This window comes from Salmo trutta, chromosome 25 (assembly GCF_901001165.1).
Source record: "Salmo trutta chromosome 25, fSalTru1.1, whole genome shotgun sequence".
In the NCBI taxonomy this organism is placed as follows: Eukaryota; Metazoa; Chordata; class Actinopteri; order Salmoniformes; family Salmonidae; genus Salmo; species Salmo trutta.
The window spans coordinates 3,143,520-3,163,740 of NC_042981.1; the positions used below are offsets into that span (position 1 = coordinate 3,143,520).

The 20,221-nt window shown below is 45.0% G+C and overlaps 1 protein-coding gene across 3 annotated transcripts; it reads left to right on the top strand.

Annotated features, from left to right (window-relative positions):
• The first annotated feature begins 333 nt into the window (after positions 1–333).
• LOC115161834 (exonuclease 3'-5' domain-containing protein 2) lies at positions 334–18,419 on the top strand. Of its 3 annotated transcripts, none has more exons than XM_029712639.1 (11): positions 334–436; positions 1,265–1,933; positions 2,157–2,285; positions 4,465–4,592; positions 7,731–7,878; positions 8,260–8,588; positions 14,073–14,179; positions 14,575–14,710; positions 14,791–14,953; positions 15,659–15,861; positions 16,068–18,419. In XM_029712639.1, the coding sequence occupies exons 2-11, from the start codon at positions 1,496–1,498 to the stop codon at positions 16,282–16,284; spliced, it is 1,998 nt and encodes a 665-aa protein (XP_029568499.1). In that variant the 5' UTR covers positions 334–436; positions 1,265–1,495; the 3' UTR covers positions 16,285–18,419. The 3 variants fall into 3 exon arrangements, with proteins under 3 accessions (XP_029568499.1, XP_029568501.1, XP_029568500.1); XM_029712641.1 differs by having other exon boundaries at positions 7,752–7,878; XM_029712640.1 differs by lacking the exon at positions 334–436 and adding an exon at positions 559–928.
• The last annotated feature ends 1,802 nt before the right edge of the window (positions 18,420–20,221 follow it).

Genomic DNA, 20,221 nt, shown 5'->3' on the forward strand with positions numbered 1-20,221 from the left:
ACCAGGTAAAAATTCAACATCTACACTGCAATATTGGAGTAAAGACGCCATGAGATTGAACTGATATTCTTATCAGAAGGAAGCTTTTTTTTTTTTCTCCCCCAGAAGACAGAATTAATGATTAAATATGAGCATGCAACACATCACAAATAAGGTAACTAAATCAATGGGAGAAATTTGCAAGGCAGTCATATTATTTTGACTTCCAAGTCAATCTTATCCAACGTAAGTAATTGTGTTCGATTGGATAATAAATCATAATTAATTGGTTAATTAATTGACGTATTAATTCTTACCTCCCTGACAATGCGCACAACATCCCATCCATCCATCATAATAAATAGAGCCGGAAGCACAACGTCAACACCTAGAAATCAACCAAGTGGACATGTGCAGACAGCATAGGGATATTATGGTGTGGACGTGAAATGCCAAGGTAGGTAAAAAAGGGCTTGAAATAAGCTTAGCACGCAAAAAAAAAAAAAAAAAAAAAGTAATGCGGGGAAACAAATTACAAATTTCACTCACGTTGTTTAACGTTACTGACGTAGGCTAACGTTAGGTAGCTAGTCGGCTAGTCAATCTAACGGTGGCTGTGCAAGCTAGCTATTGTATTAAGCTAAACTTAACTGATGGTGTGCGCTGAAAACAAGCTCAGGCAACATCAACAACAAACGAAATTGTTATTTACATTTTAGATTGTGCTCATTTACTTTCGGTCTCGTTACCGCGTTAAATTAATGTACCTAGCGGGCTAAGTGGCTAGGCTAGTTGTTGCTAGGTAGCTCCTCGGCCTCGACGTGAAGCTGCATTAGCAGTTGGCTAGTTAGCCCGGTGTTTGCATGCTAACTATAGTACCTAGTTAACGATATTGACTGACTCTCTCTTTCTCTCGTCTAATTGTCAGAACATTTATCTTTCTAGCGGTGTAAGTCGTCAAGTACTCGCAAACATCCTGATATCAATTTGTAACGCTAATCAGTAGTACATGTTAAACAACCTCCTTAGCACCAGCTAGTTAGCTGCGCTTGTAAACAATGGCAGTGAAATTGCGCAATGCTGTCTTAGTTATCATATGCTCTGCTGTGACACTCAAACGTGCAGCAAACATATATAAATATATATTAACGTAGAATTGTTGGACAAGTCAAGTTATGAGTCTACTGCTTTCCAATTCTTGATTCATCCTATGGATAATGTGTTGACAGTTTGTGTAGGTTCAGATGGATATGTAATGTAACAGTTATTGCTGATTGTCTCCTAGGGGATAAGGTGTCTGCCCAGAGCCTACTAACCAATAGCCTCTTCACACGGATAAAGACATCAACAAACAAAGGATGTGACCCAATGCTGACACTATAATCCCCAAAAGTCTCTATGACCAAACTTCAAATCGGACTGCAACTTGGGTTTAGGTCTACCTACCTAAACTCATTTACACACTTCTCAACCAACCAGCCCTAACCAAATAAGCTTTGCACCTCTGAAACCCAAGATGGCTATTAGACAAAGTGCCCTAACTGCTGCTGTGGTTACCCTGTTGGGCGCCACCTTGGGTGGCCTGTTGCTATGGCGACAGAGAGCCCTAAGGACGAAGAAGCAACAGCTTCCTGCTCAGGGTCTGAAGGGTCAGGTAAGGGTCAGCTCTTGTCCCTTACCTGTGGAACCAGAGCCTATGGTTCTGGAGTGTAAGAAGCCAGTGGAGTCCCAAATCCAGTTTAAGCAGACCCAGCTATCCCCGGGTCAGAGTCTGGTCCTCCCTCTGCCTGCTGTGCTACCCCCTGTTGACCAGGTCCTGGCGGTGCAGCCGGTGATGGTAAGCTCTGAGGAGGAGTGGGAGCAGCTGTGGCCCATGCTGCAGAAGGATCTGTCAGTCTACCCCGTCCTTGGCCTGGACTGTGAATGGGTGAAGAGTCAAACTAAGGCCCTGGGTGTGAGTTTGTTCTGCATGTTTTTAAACATATCATCCCATTTGTACTCTGATTTTTGTTTTATCTTATCTCTGAAGTCCTCTCTCTCCCTCCTCTCCCTCCCCCTTGCCGTCCCTGCCCCCTCTTCCCTCCTCTCTGCCCTTCCCTCCTCTCTGCCCTTCCCTCCTCTCTGCCCTTCCCTCCTCTCTGCCCTTCCCTCCTCTCTGCCCTTCCCTATGACCCCAGGTGTCAGTGAAGGGTAAGACTTCAACGGTCTCTTTACTCCAGATGGCATCCTACTCTGGTCTGTGTGTGTTGGTGAGGCTGCAGCCGTTCCGTGGTGGCCAGCAGCACCTGCCACTTACCCTGAAAGAGGTAGGCTTATATGTGGTCCTCTATGGCTCAGAATGGTGTTTTTAAAATGGCAGTATAGTAGGTTAGATTCCCGCTGGGGCCACCAATGCACTCAGTACTAGGGCTGTGAATTGCCAGGGGACCTCACAATACAATATTATCACCACACTGAGGGACCTCACTATACAATATTATCACCACACTGAGGGACCTCACTATACAATATTATCACCCCACTGAGGGACCTCACTATACAATATTATCACCCCACTGAGGGACCTCACTACACAATATTATCACCCCACTGAGGGACCTCACTACACAATATTATCACCCCACTGAGGGACCTCACTATACAATATTATCACCCCACTGAGGGACCTCACTATACAATATTATCACCCCACTGAGGGACCTCACTATACAATATTATCACCCCACTGAGGGACCTCACTATACAATATTATCACCCCACTGAGGGACCTCACTATACAATATTATCACCCCACTGAGGGACCTCACTATACAATATTATCACCCCACTGAGGGACCTCACTATACAATATTATCACCCCACTGAGGGACCTCACTATACAATATTATCACCCCACTGAGGGACCTCACTATACAATATTATCACCACACTGAGGGACCTCACTATACAATATTATCACCACACTGAGGGACCTCACTATACAATATTATCACCACACTGAGGGACCTCACTATACAATATTATCACCACACTGAGGGACCTCACTATACAATATTATCACCACACTGAGGGACCTCACTATACAATATTATCACCACACTGAGGGACCTCTCGGTGCCGTGCGACGGTCCCGCTGAGGGACCTCTCGGTGCCGTGCGACGGTCCCGCTGAGGGACCTCTCGGTGCGATATTGCGTTTCTCACAATTCTAGATGTATTGTGATTGAATACTGGGATTTTATTATGATTCGACGGTCCAAACGTATTGCTCACCATATGTCTGCTGCAGAGGGATGAGAGAGAGCCATGAGAGAACCAGTTTTGATCCCTCATGGAAATAAAAGTGCTGAAAACAAATTGGCAATTTGAAAAAGATGGAGAACAAGCTATTAAGGAAAAACATTGTCGTTTTGGTACAGCCAACTAACGCAAAAATGAAATAACGGTATTGTAGCGTTTTTACATCAAAATATACATGCATACATACACTACATGGCCTTCAAATGAGTGGATTTGGCTAGTTTCAGCCACACCTGTTGCTGACAGGTGTATAAAATGGAGCACAAAGCCATGTCCTTGATTGCAACACTCACTACAGAGTTCCAAAACTGCCTCTGGAAGCAACGTCAGCACAAGAACTGTTTCTCAGGAGCTTCATGAAATGGGTTTCCATGGCCGAGCAGCCGCACACAAGCCTAAGATCACCATGCGCAATGCCAAGCGTCAGCTGGAGGGGTGTAAAGCTCGCCGCCATTGGACTCTGGAGCAGTGGAAACGCGTTCTCTGGAGTGATGAATCAAGCTTCATCTGGCAGTCTAATCTGGATTTGGCGGATGCCAGGAGAACGTTGTCTGCCTGAATGCATACTGCCAACTGTAAAGTTTGGTGGAGGAGGAATAATGGTCTGGGGCTGTTTTTCATGGTTCGGCCCGTTAGTTCCAGTGAAGGGAAATCTTAACGCTACAGCATACAATGACATTCTAGACAATTCTGTGCTTCCAACTTTGGCAACAGTTTCAGCATGACAATGCCCCCTTGTACAAAGCGAGGTCAATACAGAAATGGTTTGTCGAGATCGGTGTGGATGAACTTGAGTGGCCTGCACAGAGCCCTGACCTTAACCCCATCGAACACCTTTGGGATGAACTGGAACGCCGACTGCGAGCCAGGCCTAATCGCCCAACATCACTGCCCGACCTCACTAATACTCTTGTGGCTGAATGGAAGCGAGTCCCCGCAGCAATGTTCCATCATCTAATGGAAAGCCTTCCCAAAAGACTGGAGGCTGTTATAGCAGCAAAGGGGGGAGACCAACTCCATATTAATGCCCATGATTTTGGAATGAGATGTTCGACGAGCAGGTGTCCACATACTTTTGGCTATGTAGTGTGTGTATATACCTGTATAGACTTCGCCCTTCCCTACTCACTGTTGTAAGTGGCTTTTGATGGCATGTATTGTATTTATGTTTTTTTTTTTTACATAGGTCCTCAGCGACCCTCACATCCTGAAGGTGGGTGTGGGCTGCTATGAGGATGGAAAGCGTCTAACGCGAGACTACGGCCTGGTGTTGGGATGTACTGTGGACTTGAGATACCTTGCACTACGACAAAGGTACCATACTAGTTGTTCTGTCTCTAATTTTTTTTCAATCATTTCCTCTCAGAATTGATTGGCACGTACAGGACGTAACGCTCAGTTTTATACGTCATCATTTCCTCTCGCATAATTACTGTCAAGACTTGTTTGTCAGTGGTTGTCTTCAAGTTTTTAATGTCACGTGCACAAGTACAGTGAAATGCCTTTCTTGCTAACTCTAAACCCAACAATGCAGTAATCAATATCAATGTAGCACTAAAAGTAACATGGGAGAACCAAAAACACAATAGAAAGTAAGAAGCTATATACAGGGTCGGTTCCAATACCGTATTTAAACTGTGCAGGGATACTGGAGTGATGGAGGTATTTATACATAGAGGTAAGGGGACTAGGTGTCTTGATATATGATAAACAGAGTAGCAGCAGCGTACAGGGCATTCGGAAAGTATTCTGACTCCTTGACTTTTTCCACATTTTGTTACGTTACAGCCTTATTCTAAAATGTATTAAATAGTTTCCCCCCCCCCCCTCAATCTATACCCTATAATGACAAAGCAAAAACAGGTTTTTGCAAATGTATTAAACTGAAATATCCCATTTACATAAGTATTCAGACCCTTTACTGAGTACTTTGTTGAAGCACCTTTGGCAGCGATTACAGCATTGAGTCTTCTTGCTTGACACACCTGTATTTGGGGAGTTTCTCCCATTCTTCTCTGCAGATCCTCTCAAGCTCTGTCAGGTTGGATGGGGAGCGTTGCTGCACAGCTATTTTCAGGTCTCTCCAGAGATGTTTGATCGGGTTCAAGTCCGGGCTCTGGCTGGGCCACTGAAGGACATTCAGAGACTTGACCCAAAGCCACTCCTGTGTTGTCTTGGCTGTGTGTGTGTAGGGTCGTTGTCCTGTTGGAAGGTGAACCTTTGCCCCCAGTCTGAGGTCCTTTGCACGTTTTCATGCAGGATCTCTCTGTACTTTGTTCTGTACATCTTTCCCTCGATCCTGACTAGTCTCCCAGTCCCTGCTGCTGAAAAACATCCCCACAGCATGATGCTGCCTCCACAACCATGCTTCACCGTAGGGGTGGTGCCAGGTTTCCTCCAGATGTGATGCTTGGCGTTCAGGCCAAATAGTTCAATCTTGGTTTCATCACATCACAGAATATTGTTTCTCATGGTCTGAGAGTCCTTTAGGTGCCTTTTGGCAAACTCTAAGCGGGCTGTCATGTGCCTTTTACTGAGGAGTGGCTTCCATCTGTCCACTCTACCATAAAGGCCTGATTGTTGGAGTGCTGCAGAGATGCTTGTCCTTCTGGAAGGTTCTCCCATCTCCACTGAGGAACTCTGGAGCTCTGTCAGTGACCTTCGGGTTCTTGGTCACCTCCCTGACCTAGGCCCTTCTCTCCCTACATCTGTGCCTTGACATAATCTTGTCTTGGAGCTCTACGGACAATACCTTCGACCTCATGACTTGGTTTTTGCTCTGACATGCACTGTCAACTGTGGGACCTTATATAGACAGGTGTGTGTGCCTTTCCAAATCATGTCCAATCAATTGAATTTACCACAGGTGGACTCCAATCAAGTTGTAGAAACATCTCAAGGATGATCAATGGAAACAGGATGCACCTGAGTTCAATTTAGAGTCTCACAGCAAAGAGTCTGAATACTTATGTAAATAAGGTATTTCTGTTGAATTAAAAAAAATACATTTTGCAAAGAATTCTTAACCTGTTTAAATTTTGTCATTATGGGGTATTGTGTGCAGATTGATGAGGGAAAACAGTTAATTTAATACATTTTAGAATAAGACTGTAACGTAACAAAATGTGGAAAAATTCAAGGTGTCTGAATACAGTACCCCCCCCCCTCCTTCAGAAAGTATTCATACCCCTTGACTTCTTGCCCACTTTGTTTCAGCCTGAATTCAAAATGGATTAAATATATTTTCTCACCCATCTACATACATTACCCCGTAATGACAAAGTGAAACATGTTTAAACTTTTTACAATTTTATTTTTTTTCCCTCACCCCAATTTTGTTGTATCCAATTGGTAGTTAGTCTTGTCCCATCGCTGCAACTCCCGTATGGACTTGGGAGAGGTGAAGGTCGAGAGCCATGCGTCCTCCAAAACACGACCCTGCTAAGCCACACTGCTTCGTGACAAACTGCTCGCTTAACCCGAATGCCAGCCGCACAAATGTGTCGGAGGAAACACCGTCCAACTGGTGACTGAAATCGGCGTGCACTGGACAAGGACAACCCAGCCGGCCAAACACTCCCATAACCCGGTCGACGCCAGAGTGATGCAGTACCTTAGACCGCTGCGCCACTCGGGAGGCCAATTTTTTTTTATTTTCTCCAAATTTATTGAAAATGAAATGCAGAAATATCTAATTTACATAAGTATTCACACCCCTGAGTCAATACATGTTAGAATCACCTTTCGGTTGTGATTACAGCTGTGAGTCTTTCTGGGTTATTATTATTTTCTACGTTTTTCAAGCTCTGTCAAGTTGGTTGTTGATCATAGATTATCTAGCAATGTCAAGACTTAAATGGTTTTCAAGTAGATTTAAGTCAACTGTAACTCGGCCACTCAGGAACATTCTCTGTATTCTTGGTAAGCAAAGCAACTCCAGTGTAGATTTGGCCTTGTGTTTTAGCTTATTGTCCTGCTGAAAGGTGAATTCATCTCCCAGTGTCTGGTGGAAAGCAGACTGAACTCAGTGATGTACTGGGCTGTCCGCACCACCCTCTGTCGTGCCATGCGATCGAGGGTGGTGTATTTTTTTTGGGGGGGGGGGGGGCGAGAAGAGGCACTGTCGGGTCTTCACGACTGTGCACGTGTGTTTGGACCATTTTTAAGTCTTTAGTGATTTTTGACACTGAGGAACTTGATGTTCTCTCGACCTGCTCCACTTAAACCCTGTCGATGTGGATGGGGGTGTGCTCACCCCCACTGTTTCCTGTAGTCCACGATCAGCTCCTTGGTCTTACTGATGTTGAGATGGAGAGAGGTTGTTGTCCTGGCAACACACTGCCAGGTCTCTGACCTCCCTATACGCTGTCTCGTTGTCGCCGGTGATCAGGCTTACCACCGTGTCGTCAGCAAACTTCATGGTGTTGGAGGCGTGTGTGTGTGTGTTCCTAGTCTGTATGTGTTTCTGTGCAGGAAGGTAGTGTTGAATAACGGTCTGAGTCTGAAGTCTCTGGCAGCTGACCTGCTCGACGTCTCTCTGGAGAAATCCTTGGAGCTGCGCTGTAGTGACTGGGAGGCTGACCCGCTGACCCTACAACAGGTACACTGCTGGTGTTAGTTTATACAGGATGTGACACGTCGTTAGAACGTGTACACTACTGGTGTTAGTTTATATACAGGATGTGACACGTCATTAGAACGTGTACACTACTGGTGTTAGTTTATACAGGATGTGACACGTCGTTAGAACGTCTACACTACTGGTGTTAGTTTATACAGGATATGACACGTCGTTACTGTGCATGTTGAAGATCACCTTTTGCAGTTGAACTGAACAGACGAACTGATCTACAAATCAACCTGCATCCCAAATAACTTCTCATTGATGTGATCAATATTAGCCATTCTGTGCTTTACTTCTGCTTCCTCAAAACATGCAGAGATTATCTTCTCATTTAATGCTCCCGCCCCTGACCTTCAGATGACCTACGCAGCCCGGGACGCACAGGTATCCATCGCCCTCTTCTTCCGCCTGCTCGGCCTCCACGCAGACAACACGCCCTCACCTGACACTGGGAGTGGCTACTCCCAGCTGGCCAATTGCTGCCAGGGCGTGGTGGACACACCCTTCAGGGGGCGTGGTGGAGAAGAGTGCGAGGATGGAGGGAAAAGCGTGGATGGAGAGAGGAAGAGGAGGAGTAGGAAGCTCCAGCAGTCTGTTTTTGAAAGCCCAGAGTCTGGGGACCAGCAAGTTCCAGACCCCAGGAGAAACAACAAGAGAAAACCGCTGGGGGTGGGCTACTCTGCCAGGTGGGTAGGGGGTGGGCTACTCTGTACGGGTGGGGGGGGGGGCTACTCTGCCAGGTGGGTAGGGGGGGTGGGCTACTCTGAACGGGGGGGGGGGGGGCTAGGCTGTATAGGTAGGTGGGTGGGTTGGGGGGGGGGGGCAGGGTGTAATGTTGAGGCTGAGTGAGGGGGGACCAGGTGTAATGTTGAGGCTGAGCTCTGCAGCTGAGTGAGTAGTATGGTGGGGAGAGACCAGGTGTAATGTTGAGACTGAGCTCTGCAGCTGAGTGATGTGAATGAGTGGAGGTGGAGAACAGGCTCACACGTCATGACAACTCTTTACCAGTTGTAGGTAAAAGGCTGTTTTTATTTAGATGGGAATATGTCTCCGTTATTCCAAACCCTCTTTCCATTGAACATAGTAACGCGTTAGAACTAACGCTCAGCAAGAAATAAGGCCACGATGCACAGGAAAACCACTTCAGGCGCTCTAGAGAGCATTCGCTCGGAGGTGGTTTAAACCGTATATCAAGCGAAGGGTTTTTACGCATGCTACCAACTGAGCCACAGGGAAGCAAACTGCTAAATTGTTCTTGGGTCTGAAATGCTGCGCCAGTCAGTAGACATTTTTAAATGGAAGTTGTGGAATTCCCTCACCTGCTTCTGATATGGGGGGGAGGGGGAACGTCTACAATGAAAGTGATATTGAATGTGGAGAGATACATCTGCCTGCCATTTTAAGTAACCTATTCATTTATATGCAGGCTACGACAACAATAAACTGACGTTATAGGCTATTTATTCAAACCTTTTGCCAGCTCCAAGTAGACTACACAAGTGGCACAAATTTGATTTGCAATGACTCTAGTGATATCATTATTTCAACATGTATTTATTGTATCAAATGATACCACTGGTGTAGCTTACCTGGAGCTGGCTAACTGATTTAATAAATAGTCTATAGCTTTAGTTTGTTGTTGTAGCCCTGTGTTATTATGCAGTTAGCCTAGTGGTTAGATCATTGGGCTGGTAACCGAAAGGTTGCTAGATCGAATCCCCGAGCTGACAAGGTAAAAAAAATCTGTCGTTCTGCTCCTGAACAAAGCAGTTTACCCACTGTTCCCCTGGTAGGCTGTCATTGTAAATAAGAATTTGTTCTTAACTGACTTGTCTAGTTAAATAATTAATGGCCATGTTTTAGTTATTTATTTAACTTACAATTTAATTATCAATTTGGTGTCATGGTCACAGTTCTTTTGCAATTGTGGATCAGCTGTTAGAATGCTTTAGATTGAAGGTAAGTCAGATTAGGCTACAGGTTAAAAAAAAAAAAGATTTAAACACTGGCTGTTGTTGACAGGAATAGGACTAAAGTTGATATCCATATACAGGGGCGCAACATTGGTTTTAGAAGTGGGGGGGATATTTTTTTTAAAATTATTATAAACAAAAAAAGTATGAAGACTAATAAACACTCCAAACAGCCTACCCGACCGTTCGGAGGTGTCCACGTAGTCCTAAAGCACATCCTTGCCTCGTTTTGTATCAACTTCCAATGACAAATATGGGGGGGTGGACAAAAATGCAATTTCAGAAGGTGGGGTGGGGGCGACATGTCGTTGTCTCGTTCCCAGTGAAAGTTGCGCCCCTGTCTATATAATTAAATATATGATTGAGTGAATTAAATTACGACCTCATCCGCAGTAGCCTTTTCCAGCAGGCTATTGGGCAACAGAAGCACTTCTTACCTCAATCACCTCGCTGTTCGTATTAGATAAATTAGTCTGTCAATTTACATTTTAGTCATTTAGCAGACGCTCTTATCCAGAGCGACTTAGAGTAGTGAATGCATACATTTCATAAAAAAAATGTTGTACTGGCCCCCCGTGGGAATCGAAACCCACAACCCTGGTGTTGCACACACCGTGCTGGTGTTGCAAACACCATGCTCTACCAACTGAGCCACAGGGAAGCAAACTGCTAAATTGTTTATTTTACATCGTGCCAAGGTACTGTAGACTATCATGGTCCTATAGAATACCTGCATCTAGCTAACCAAACCATGGTAAAATTGAATTATAATCATAAACCCAGATTTTAGAAGGCCTAGCCTATGCCTATTGAAATGACAAGTCAATCTCGTAAATAGGCCATTTTATAACGGTTTGTAGTCGGCCACATAATAACGGCACAATTCCCTGAAAATAGCCTAAAGTTCTTTTGAATCTTATCCAAGTGTTTCTTACGCAGATATTTCTTGATCCTTTTGTCCAACTTTCATCCCTCAAACTATCCTGTTAGATTGATCTACAGTTGAAGTCGGAAGTTTACATACGCCTTAGCCAAATACATTTAAACTCTCTGTTTTTCACAATTCCTGACATTTAATCCTAGTAAAAATTCCCTGTTTTAGGATCACCGCTTTATTTTAAGAATGTGAAATGTCAGAATAATAGTAGAGTGATTTATTTCAGCTTTTATTTCTTTCATCACATTCCCAGTGGGTCAGAAGTTTACGTGCACTCAATTAGTATTTGGTAGCATTGTCTTTAAATTGTTTAACTTGGGTCAAATGTTTTGGGTAGCCTTCCACAAGCTTCCCACAATAAGTTGGGTGAATTTTGGCCCATTCCTCCTGGCAGAGCTGTTGTAACTGAGTCAGGTTTGTAGGCCTCCTTGCTTGCACAAGCTTTATAAGTTCTGCCCACAAATTTTCTATAGGATTGAGGTCAGGGCTTTGTGATGGCCACTCCAATACCTTGACTTTGTTGTTCTTAAGCCATTTTGCCACAACTATGGAAATATGCTTGGGGCCATTGTCCATTTGGAAGACCCATTTGTGACCAAGCTTCAACTTCCTCACTGATGTCTTGAGATGTTGCTTCAATATCCACATACTTTTCCTTTCTCATGATGCCATCTATTTTGTGAAGTGCACCAGACCCACCTGCAGCAAAGCACCCCCACAACATGATGCTGCCACCCCCGTGCTTCATGGTTGGGATGGTGTTCTTCGGCTTGCAAGCCTCCCCCTTTTTCCTCCAAACATAACGATGGTCATTATGGCCAAACAATTCTATTTTTGTTTCATCAGACCCGGAGGACATTAATCAAAATATGAAATTTGTCCCCATGTGCAGTTGCAAACCGTAGTCTGGCTTTTTTATGGTGGTTTTAGAGCAGTGGTTTCTTCCTTGCTGAGTGGCCTTTCAGGTTATGTCGATATAGGACTCGTTTTACTGTGGATATAGATCATTTTGTTTCCTCCATCATCTTCACAAGGTCCTTTGCTGTTGTTCTGGGATTGATTTGCACTTTTCGCAACAAAGTACGTTCATCTCTAGGACACAGAATGCGTCTCCTTCCTGAGCGGTATGACGGCTGCGTGGTCCCATGGTGTTTATACTTGCGTACTATTGTTTGTCCAGATTAACGTGGTACCTTCAGGCAATTGGAAATTGCGCCCAAGGATGAACCAGACTTGTGGAGGTCTACAATCTTTTTTCTGAGGCCTTGGCTGATTTCTTTTGATTTTCCCATGTCAAGCAAAGAGGCACTGAGTTTGAAGGTAAGCCTTGAAATACATCCACAGGTACACCTCCAATTGACTCAAATGATGTCAATTAGCCTATCAGAAGCTTCTAAAGCCATGGCATCATTTTCTGGAATTCCAAGCTGTTTAAAGGCACAGTCAACTTTGTATGTAAACTTCTGACCCACTAGAATTGTGATACAGTGATTTTATAAGTGAAATAATCTGTCTGTAAACAATTGTTGGAAAAATGACTTGTGTCATGCACAAAGTAGATGTCCTAACCGACTTTCCAAAACTATAGTTTAACAAGAAATTTGGGAGTGGTTGAAAAACGAGTTTCAATGACTTATTCACATGCGCGTAAGGGAAGATATTTATTTACACTCAGCAGTCAAACTAATTAAATCAACATCCGTTGATGGAAAACGATCTGCCGATTTAATAAATAAATAAACAAATATATATATATTTTAAATAAGGGCGAATTATCTTTTCTCTTGATTTTCAAATTCCTTTTATTAGTCATGTTAGCTCGCAAATACTTTATTTTGATGGAAAACCACATTTTGCTTCTTACATCGTTACGAGTTAAGTCGATATTTCTCGTTAATACGCTCGATAACGTTATGGGGAAAAAGGGTTTATTGGCCTGTGGCGGCGACTGTCTTGCTGCAGGAAAACAAATTCGGCTAGTTTCATGCTTTGTGGCGGGTTTTGAGTAGTCATTGGGCTAGGGATTTTAACTAGACCTGGCAACCTTAGTTCTAATGTTTACAACGCAAGTCATTTCGCAAAGCCGACAACTATGCGTTCACGTTTTCTTAACGCCTCGTTCGCAGACATTGTCATTGCGTTCATTGAAGTACATTAATTTCCAATGGAACGCTGCCTTTACCTTGCAGTGTTGCAGAGGCAGTTGCAGTGCGTTCGGTGGTGCATACATTGGATGTATTGAACGTACGGCTTGACAGAAATGGTAGCAGAAGGTGAATGTTGAACCTGTTGCGTACATATCCAGATGATGCTGCATACAGATTTGGGTAATATCGCTATCGGTGTGATTGACGCTAACCACAAGTGGATGAATCAATACAGAATTACTGTGGCAATCAATATCACCGAATAGCAAAAAATAATAATATTGGAATAAAGTAGGCTAATGCTATTGAAGCGATAGCCACGTGTGCTCAACTATAATTTCAGCACCGTTTTGATTGGGACACGGTGCCATCGTGCTGCTTTGGTACCCACCCTGAGGTCTTGACTAATCAATGTCAGATTTAGTTTTAACTGAATCAGTTTTGGATATTTGGTAACAATTTAAGAGGTAAAATGTTAGCTAAATGGAGGAGTCAAAGATTTTGTAACAAAATCATGCTCTGTAGGCCATATTTTTATCTCCGCGCTGATCTATTACTGATCAAACATTTTGCATGCTATAATTAAGGCACGAGGGTGTGTGGTATATGGCCAATATACCACGGCGAAGGGCTGTATATCCATGCACGATGCAACGCGGAGTGCCTGGATATACAGCCCCTTGCCCTGGTATATTGGCCATATACCACAAACCCCTGAGGTGCCTTATTGCTATTATAAACTGATTACCAACTTAATTAGAGTAGTAAAAATAAATGGTTTGTCATACCTGTGGTATACGGTTCGATATACCACGGCTGTCAGCCAATCCGCATTCAGGGGTCGAACCACCCAGTTTACAGTGTAGCGTAAATTTAAGTGTGTTATTTTGCTATTGACTCGCTCATAGGCAACTCCGAAAGCCTGCGGTGGTTGTGAGATATGAACAGGTGACTCTCCTCATTTTGGAAAATATACATTGCTATTTTCTATGGGTATCATGCTAAAGGTGGTCTGAAGTAAACACCCTACACCTGTTCCCTACTAGGTGTAGAATCGAGACCAAGTTGTATCCGGTGTAGTGACTGACCAGGATTTCCCATCACTGTTTACAGGAAATCCCCTCTCTATGACAACTGCTTCCTCCATGCCCCGGATGGACAACCCCTCTGTACCTGTGACAAGAAGAAGGCCAAGTGGTACCTGGATAAAGGAATAGGAGGTACACCATACAGCGCTGCCAGGCCCCTAAACCCGCCAAGTGTGCGGCGCTGCCAGGCCCCTAAACCCGCCAAGTGTGCAGCGCTGCCAGGCCCCTAAACCCGCCAAGTGTGCAGCGCTGCCAGGCCCCTAAACCCGCCAAGTGTGCGGCGCTGCCAGGCCCCTAAACCCGCCAAGTGTGCGGCGCTGCCAGGCCCCTAAACCCACCAAGTTTTCTCATATGAATGAACAGTTAATTAGTAAAGTATTCTATCATTGTTGGTTTCATACTGTTAAATGTGGTTTAAAAATATACTTTTTTACAAAACCCCGGTTCACTTGATTTTTGAAGTTGACACTAAATTCCTTTCTCTCTCTCCCATCTCTACTCTCTCTCTCTCTCCACTCCGCCTCCAGTGCTGCAGAGTGAGGATCCGTTCATTGTGCGTCTGCTGTTTGAGCCGTCGGGACGTCCAGACTCCCAGCAGGACTATTACCTGACTGCCAAGGAGAACCTGTGTGTGGTGTGTGGCAAGAACGACTCCTATATTAGGTGAGGAGAACCTTTTTTTGTTTTTATTAACATTTTCTTTTTATTGCAAAACGTTTTCCACTAATGAATTACCCCGACAGGAAGAACATCGTTCCTCATGAGTACAGACGTCACTTCCCCACGGAGATGAAAGACCACAACTCCCATGACATCTTGCTGCTGTGTACTTCCTGTCACGCTGCCTCCAATGTCCACGATGGCTTCCTGAAGCAGCAGCTGGCTGATGAACACGCTGCCCCCCAGGTAGGGGTCTGGAGGGGGTTTGGGAGGGGTAGGGTTTTGGGGGGTAGGGGTTTTGGGGGGTAGGGTTTTGGGGGGTAGGGGTTTGGGAGGGGTAGGGGTCCGGGAGGGGGTTTGGGAGGGGTAGGGGTCCGGGAGGGGGTTTGGGAGGGGTAGGGGTCCGGGAGGGGGTTTGGGGGGGGTAGGGGTCCGGGAGGGGGTTTGGGGGGGTAGGGGTTCAGGAGGGGTAGGGGTCCGGGAGGGGGTCTGGTAGGGGGTCCGGAGGGGTCCGGGAGGGGGTTTGGGAGGGGTAGGGGGTCTGGGAGGGGGTAGGGGTCCGGGAGGGGGTCTGGTAGGGGGTCCGGAGGGGGTTTGGGAGGGGTCCGGGAGGGGTAGGGGGTCTGGGAGGGGGTAGGGGTCCGGGAGGGGGTTTGGGGGGGGTAGGGGGTCCGGAGGGGGTTTGGGGGGGTAGGGGTCCGGAGGGGGTTTGGGAGGGGCTTTGGGAGGGGTCCGGGAGGGGGTTTGGGGGGGGGTAAAGGGGGTTTGGGGGGGTAGAGGCAGGTCTTAAACATATTGCTCACCATATGTCGGATGCCTAGGGACAAGGGAGTCATGAGTTTTGATCAGTCATGAAATGATAGTGTTGAAAACAACATGTTGGCTTACCGTTTTTAAACGTAAAAAAATATTACACTACTGAACTATATGGATTAATTTCTACCCCCCCAGGGTTGTGAGGAGGGTGTGCGGCTACTGGAGGACTCTGACCGCAGGAGGGTTCGTTCTGCAGCCCGTGCCCTCCTGACTGCGGGGGAGGGGCTCCCTGGGCCCCGGAGAGACGAGCTGCAGGAAGTCATCAGGAGCTTCTTCAACGACCCCGACGGGGAGCTGACGACAGACACCCTGCAGAGTGCTGCTGGACTGGAGACACGGTGAGAGAGGTTGTTGAGGAGCTATCAATGCCAAGGTTATGGGTTCAATTCCAACAGGGATCACGTACACATACTCCAAATGTACTGTCATGTTGGATAACAGTCTGTGGCATATATATATATATATATTATAAACTATGAATTTTTATGATTGTTTATAAAATAAACACTGAAGTCCTTTCTTCGCCCCTGTCCCCCCCTCCCAGGATCTTCAATGAGAGCTACGTTCCCCACGGGCTGAAGGTGGTGCAGGCGCACGCCAAGCAGGGTCTGAAGGGGTTAATGGGCCTGGAACGCCACTGGAGGCAGCACTTCCTGTCTACCATGACGCCGCGCTACCTCCCTCCTCTCTGGTCCGTCAACCACAACCACAGCAAGTTCTTACGCAAATACGGCGAGGATCTCCTCATCCAGCTCAACTGAACTACGGTCTGCCATTTTAACCTGAAAGGCCAGGCAGTTTGGCATGACAAAGGAGTCTAATGAAATGGATTGGTACCCAGGCTCTCTCTTTCTCTCTCTCTCTCTATTTATCTCTATTTATTCATCAGCTTCTCTGGATCACAGTTTTTAGTAGTTAAAACAGAAGCTAAATTATCCTCTGGAGCCCAGAGAGCTGACTGACCGACTACGGTGTCTGGCTGTAGTCTCACCTCCGGCTGTGGCGAGGCAGTCTGTCACCCTGACTAATGGATTCGAGCGGGCCCTTATGGACCTCGCTTGAACTCGAAACGTCCCCCCTACAGGCCATCCAATGAACTGGAGCCAGACACTAGCAGAGACTATTGGCTGAAATGGTACCCCTATTCTTTATAAAGGGCAGTACTTTAGACCAGGGCCCACAGGGGGTGCATCATGTAGTGTCTAGAGCCATTTCAGATACGGCCTACCTGGAACCTGAGATGGACAGACCGCCTTGGTTCTGATAGAGATACGGCCTACCTGGCGCCTGAGAAGAGATGGATAGACCGCCTTGGTTCTGATAGAGATACGGCCTAGCTGGCGCCTGAGATGGACAGACCGCCTTGGTTCTGATAGAGATACGGCCTAGCTGGCGCCTGAGATGGACAGACCGCCTTGGTTCTGATAGAGATACGGCCTAGCTGGAACCTGAGGAGATGGACAGACCGCCTTGGTTCTGATAGAGATACGGCCTAGCTGGAACCTGAGGAGATGGACAGACCGCCTTGGTTCTGATAGAGATACGGCCTAGCTGGCGCCTGAAGAAATGGACAGACCGCCTTGGTTCTGATAGAGATACGGCCTAGCTGGCGCCTGAGATGGACAGACCGCCTTGGTTCTGACAGGTAAAAGAAGTCCGTATCAAGAACACCATCCTGGTCCAATGCTGCGGGATTCATGATGAAATAATATTGCATATGGACACTTTTTAACCAACAACTGTGGTTTGGTTTCCCAGACAGATTGACTTGTCCTGGTCTTAAACATCCATTTTAAATGGAGATTCTCTCCAGGACTAAATTTAATCTGGGGCCAGGAAACCAGCCCTAATGTATATCAATATATAGAAATGTGGTTTTCACCCAATTTCAGAAAATCATGTATTTTTAGACTACGCTGAAACCTGCTCTTAATTCTCATTAAATATAAATGGTCATTTTCCCCTTGCAGGTTTTCAGCCCTAATGATAAATCCTATGCATTTGTGTATGTGCAGAAGTCAACGGTTAACTTTAATTCGACAACAAGATTTGAGGTCCCCATTTTGTTGTTTATCTTCAACAGATCAGACATGATATGACCACCAGCCATTGGATGCGAAACAAATGACACTACTTTTGAACAAGGACCCATAAGGCAGTGTTTTTTTTATATATAGTGATTTAAGGTTCCATTTCAGTCACAGCCATTCTCATGTTCAGTAGGACAATGTCGAGCGTAGAACGGTTGGCTTGGTGACGTCACTTCCTCCTGTACTGTCTGGATGCATCCCAAATTGCACCCTATTCTCTACATGGCGCACTACTTTACATCAGAGCCCGTAGGGTAGTGAACTACATGGAATACATCCCAAATGGCACCCTATTCCCTATGTTGGTCATGGATGTGTTTTCTCTCTCTCTAATCAGGACACCTCATGTCACATGTTTTAGTGTGACTCTTCCCCTCATTAGAAGAGACTAAAATCAAGACACGTCTTCATTCCTCTACAACCGTTCCATTCCGACCTCCTTTTCCGCCTCCTAATCATTTCACATTGAGATAAGGAGCAGCTTGTATGTATAGGTAGCCTGAGACCAGCTTGTATGTATAGGTAGCCTGAGACCAGCTTGTATGTATTGGTAGCCTAAGAGTGACTAGCTTCATTGGTTAGTAAAGAATGATGGCCTTCGTGTACAGAGCAGCTAACCTGTTTGCAAAGCGGAGATTTTCATGTTCTTGAGCATGACGACAATTGCGTTTTGTTTAAATTGAGAAGTGTTTAACTTAAAGAAACTAGCAGCTTTTTCTTTTATTTACATTTGTCCAGATGTAACCCCCCCATAGAAGCTGTTCTGTTTCCCTAATATTGTAAAATAAAAGATCAGATTTGTCTAATTGTGAGGCTGGTTTTGATTATTCAGCGTGGATGGATTGTAGCGTTGTTGTGGAAAATGCTTTAAGTGAGAGAGACTTTTATTTCAAACAATTCAATCTTTATTGATTTTTAAGAATTGCAATAATGAAGCTGATCAACGACCACCCATCGTTGATCGTTTGATAACCCAACCTTAAAGAAGGATTCATGGGTCTTTTTTATATAGCTGACACTAAAAATGCTTAGTCATGGCTGATTCCACCCCTCCCCTGCAGCTCGGGGCATCACAAGCTATCTTGGGTTCATCTTGTGAGTTTCGTATTGTTTCTCAGACGCCAAGATGATTAGAAACAACAAAGGGGGTTTGTTTTTACTCCTCCAGGCTATCTCTAGCTCGGGGTCCCAAACGCCAACTCCATTTCTATGGAAAGGCTGTAGGGTTAATCACCAAGCCGTCTCAAATCAATTGCTCGTGCCAAGCCCCCAGAGGACCAACTCACTCACACAGATGAGAGTAATGAGAAACCTTATTCGATGCAATAACAGTATTATAACATCATCTTGTAATTTTTCTACCATAGTTTTCAGTTAAATACATTGCATCTTTGGCTAATCTTTATCACCTCTTGCTGTCTACATGTCTTATATCAAGAATGAGATGGGGGGGGGGGGGGGGGGGGGACCACCATCAGTTCAGTTGAACAAGAGAAACACAAAATGAACACTTGTTTTCAATACAAAATCATTTTTAATAGTCTGTAAAAAAAGGTTGTACAAAAGCGTTGTCCTTTTACATTTTGTAAAGGAACGAATCGCTTCTCATGTCCAGCTCCCAGGAGTCTTCAGTTGGATGTTGTCCGTATTAATGAAGTTTCTACAATCCAGTGTTGTGGTGTTAAGGCCTCTTGATATTGCCATTAAAAACAATCTGTTAGTCAAATGGTTTCTGTCATTTTTTTTTTTTTTTTTTTTTTGTATCAGTATATAACATGGGCTGTCTCAAATTACACCCCTTTTTCCCTGTACAGTGCTCTACTTTTGACCAGGGCCTTATGGGCTGTCCAAACACACCTTCTAGTTTCGCAGTTCAGTCAAAACAACAACAACAAACAAAATACATTACAAAAATGGCTCAACAAGCAAAAATTCCCTCATTCGCCCCCCCCCCCCCCCAAATGTTCTTCAATTCAAACACAATTTCTTGAGGATACGACCGTGAGGCACGTTCAGCAGGTTGCAAATGTTTTCTTACGGTCAGATGGAAATATGCCCTGTATTATAAACAAAAAATATAAATGCAATAATGTTAAATGATTTTTTTTTTTTTTTTACTTAATTTATATATGGAAATCGGTCAATTTGAAATAAATTTATTAGGCCCTAATCTATAGATTTCACATGACTGGGCAGGGGCTCAGCCATGGGTGGGCCTGGGAGGGCATAGGCCCATCCACATGGGGAGCTAGGCCCATCCAATCCGAATTAGGTTTTTCTCTCACAAAAGAGCTAAAATTTCAGACAGAAATACTCCGGCATACGGAACATTTCTGGGATTTTTTTTTATTTCAGCTCATGAAACATGAGACCAACCTTTTGACATGTTGCATTGGATATTTTTTGGGGTCGGTATAGAACTCTCAGCCGACATGTAGAATCACGTCAGCTCTATAGAGGACATTTGCTGAACAACCCTTGGATCAAAAAATTCCCCCTGTTGGTATAACAAGCCTTGGATCAATCAATTCCCCCTGTTGGTATAACAAGATTTGGCTCAATCAATTCCCCCTGTTGGTATAACAAGATTTGGCTCAATCAATTCCCC

Excerpts from the sequence above, each read along its gene's own strand:
- LOC115161834 (XM_029712639.1), top strand. The coding sequence starts at position 1,496 with ATGGCTATTAGACAAAGTGCCCTAACTGCTGCTGTGGTTACCCTGTTG. Across the intron at positions 1,934-2,156 it reads GTCAAACTAAGGCCCTGGGT|GTGTCAGTGAAGGGTAAGAC; the intron begins GTGAGTTTGTTC and ends CTATGACCCCAG. Across the intron at positions 4,593-7,730 it reads TACCTTGCACTACGACAAAG|TCTGTATGTGTTTCTGTGCA; the intron begins GTACCATACTAG and ends GTGTGTTCCTAG.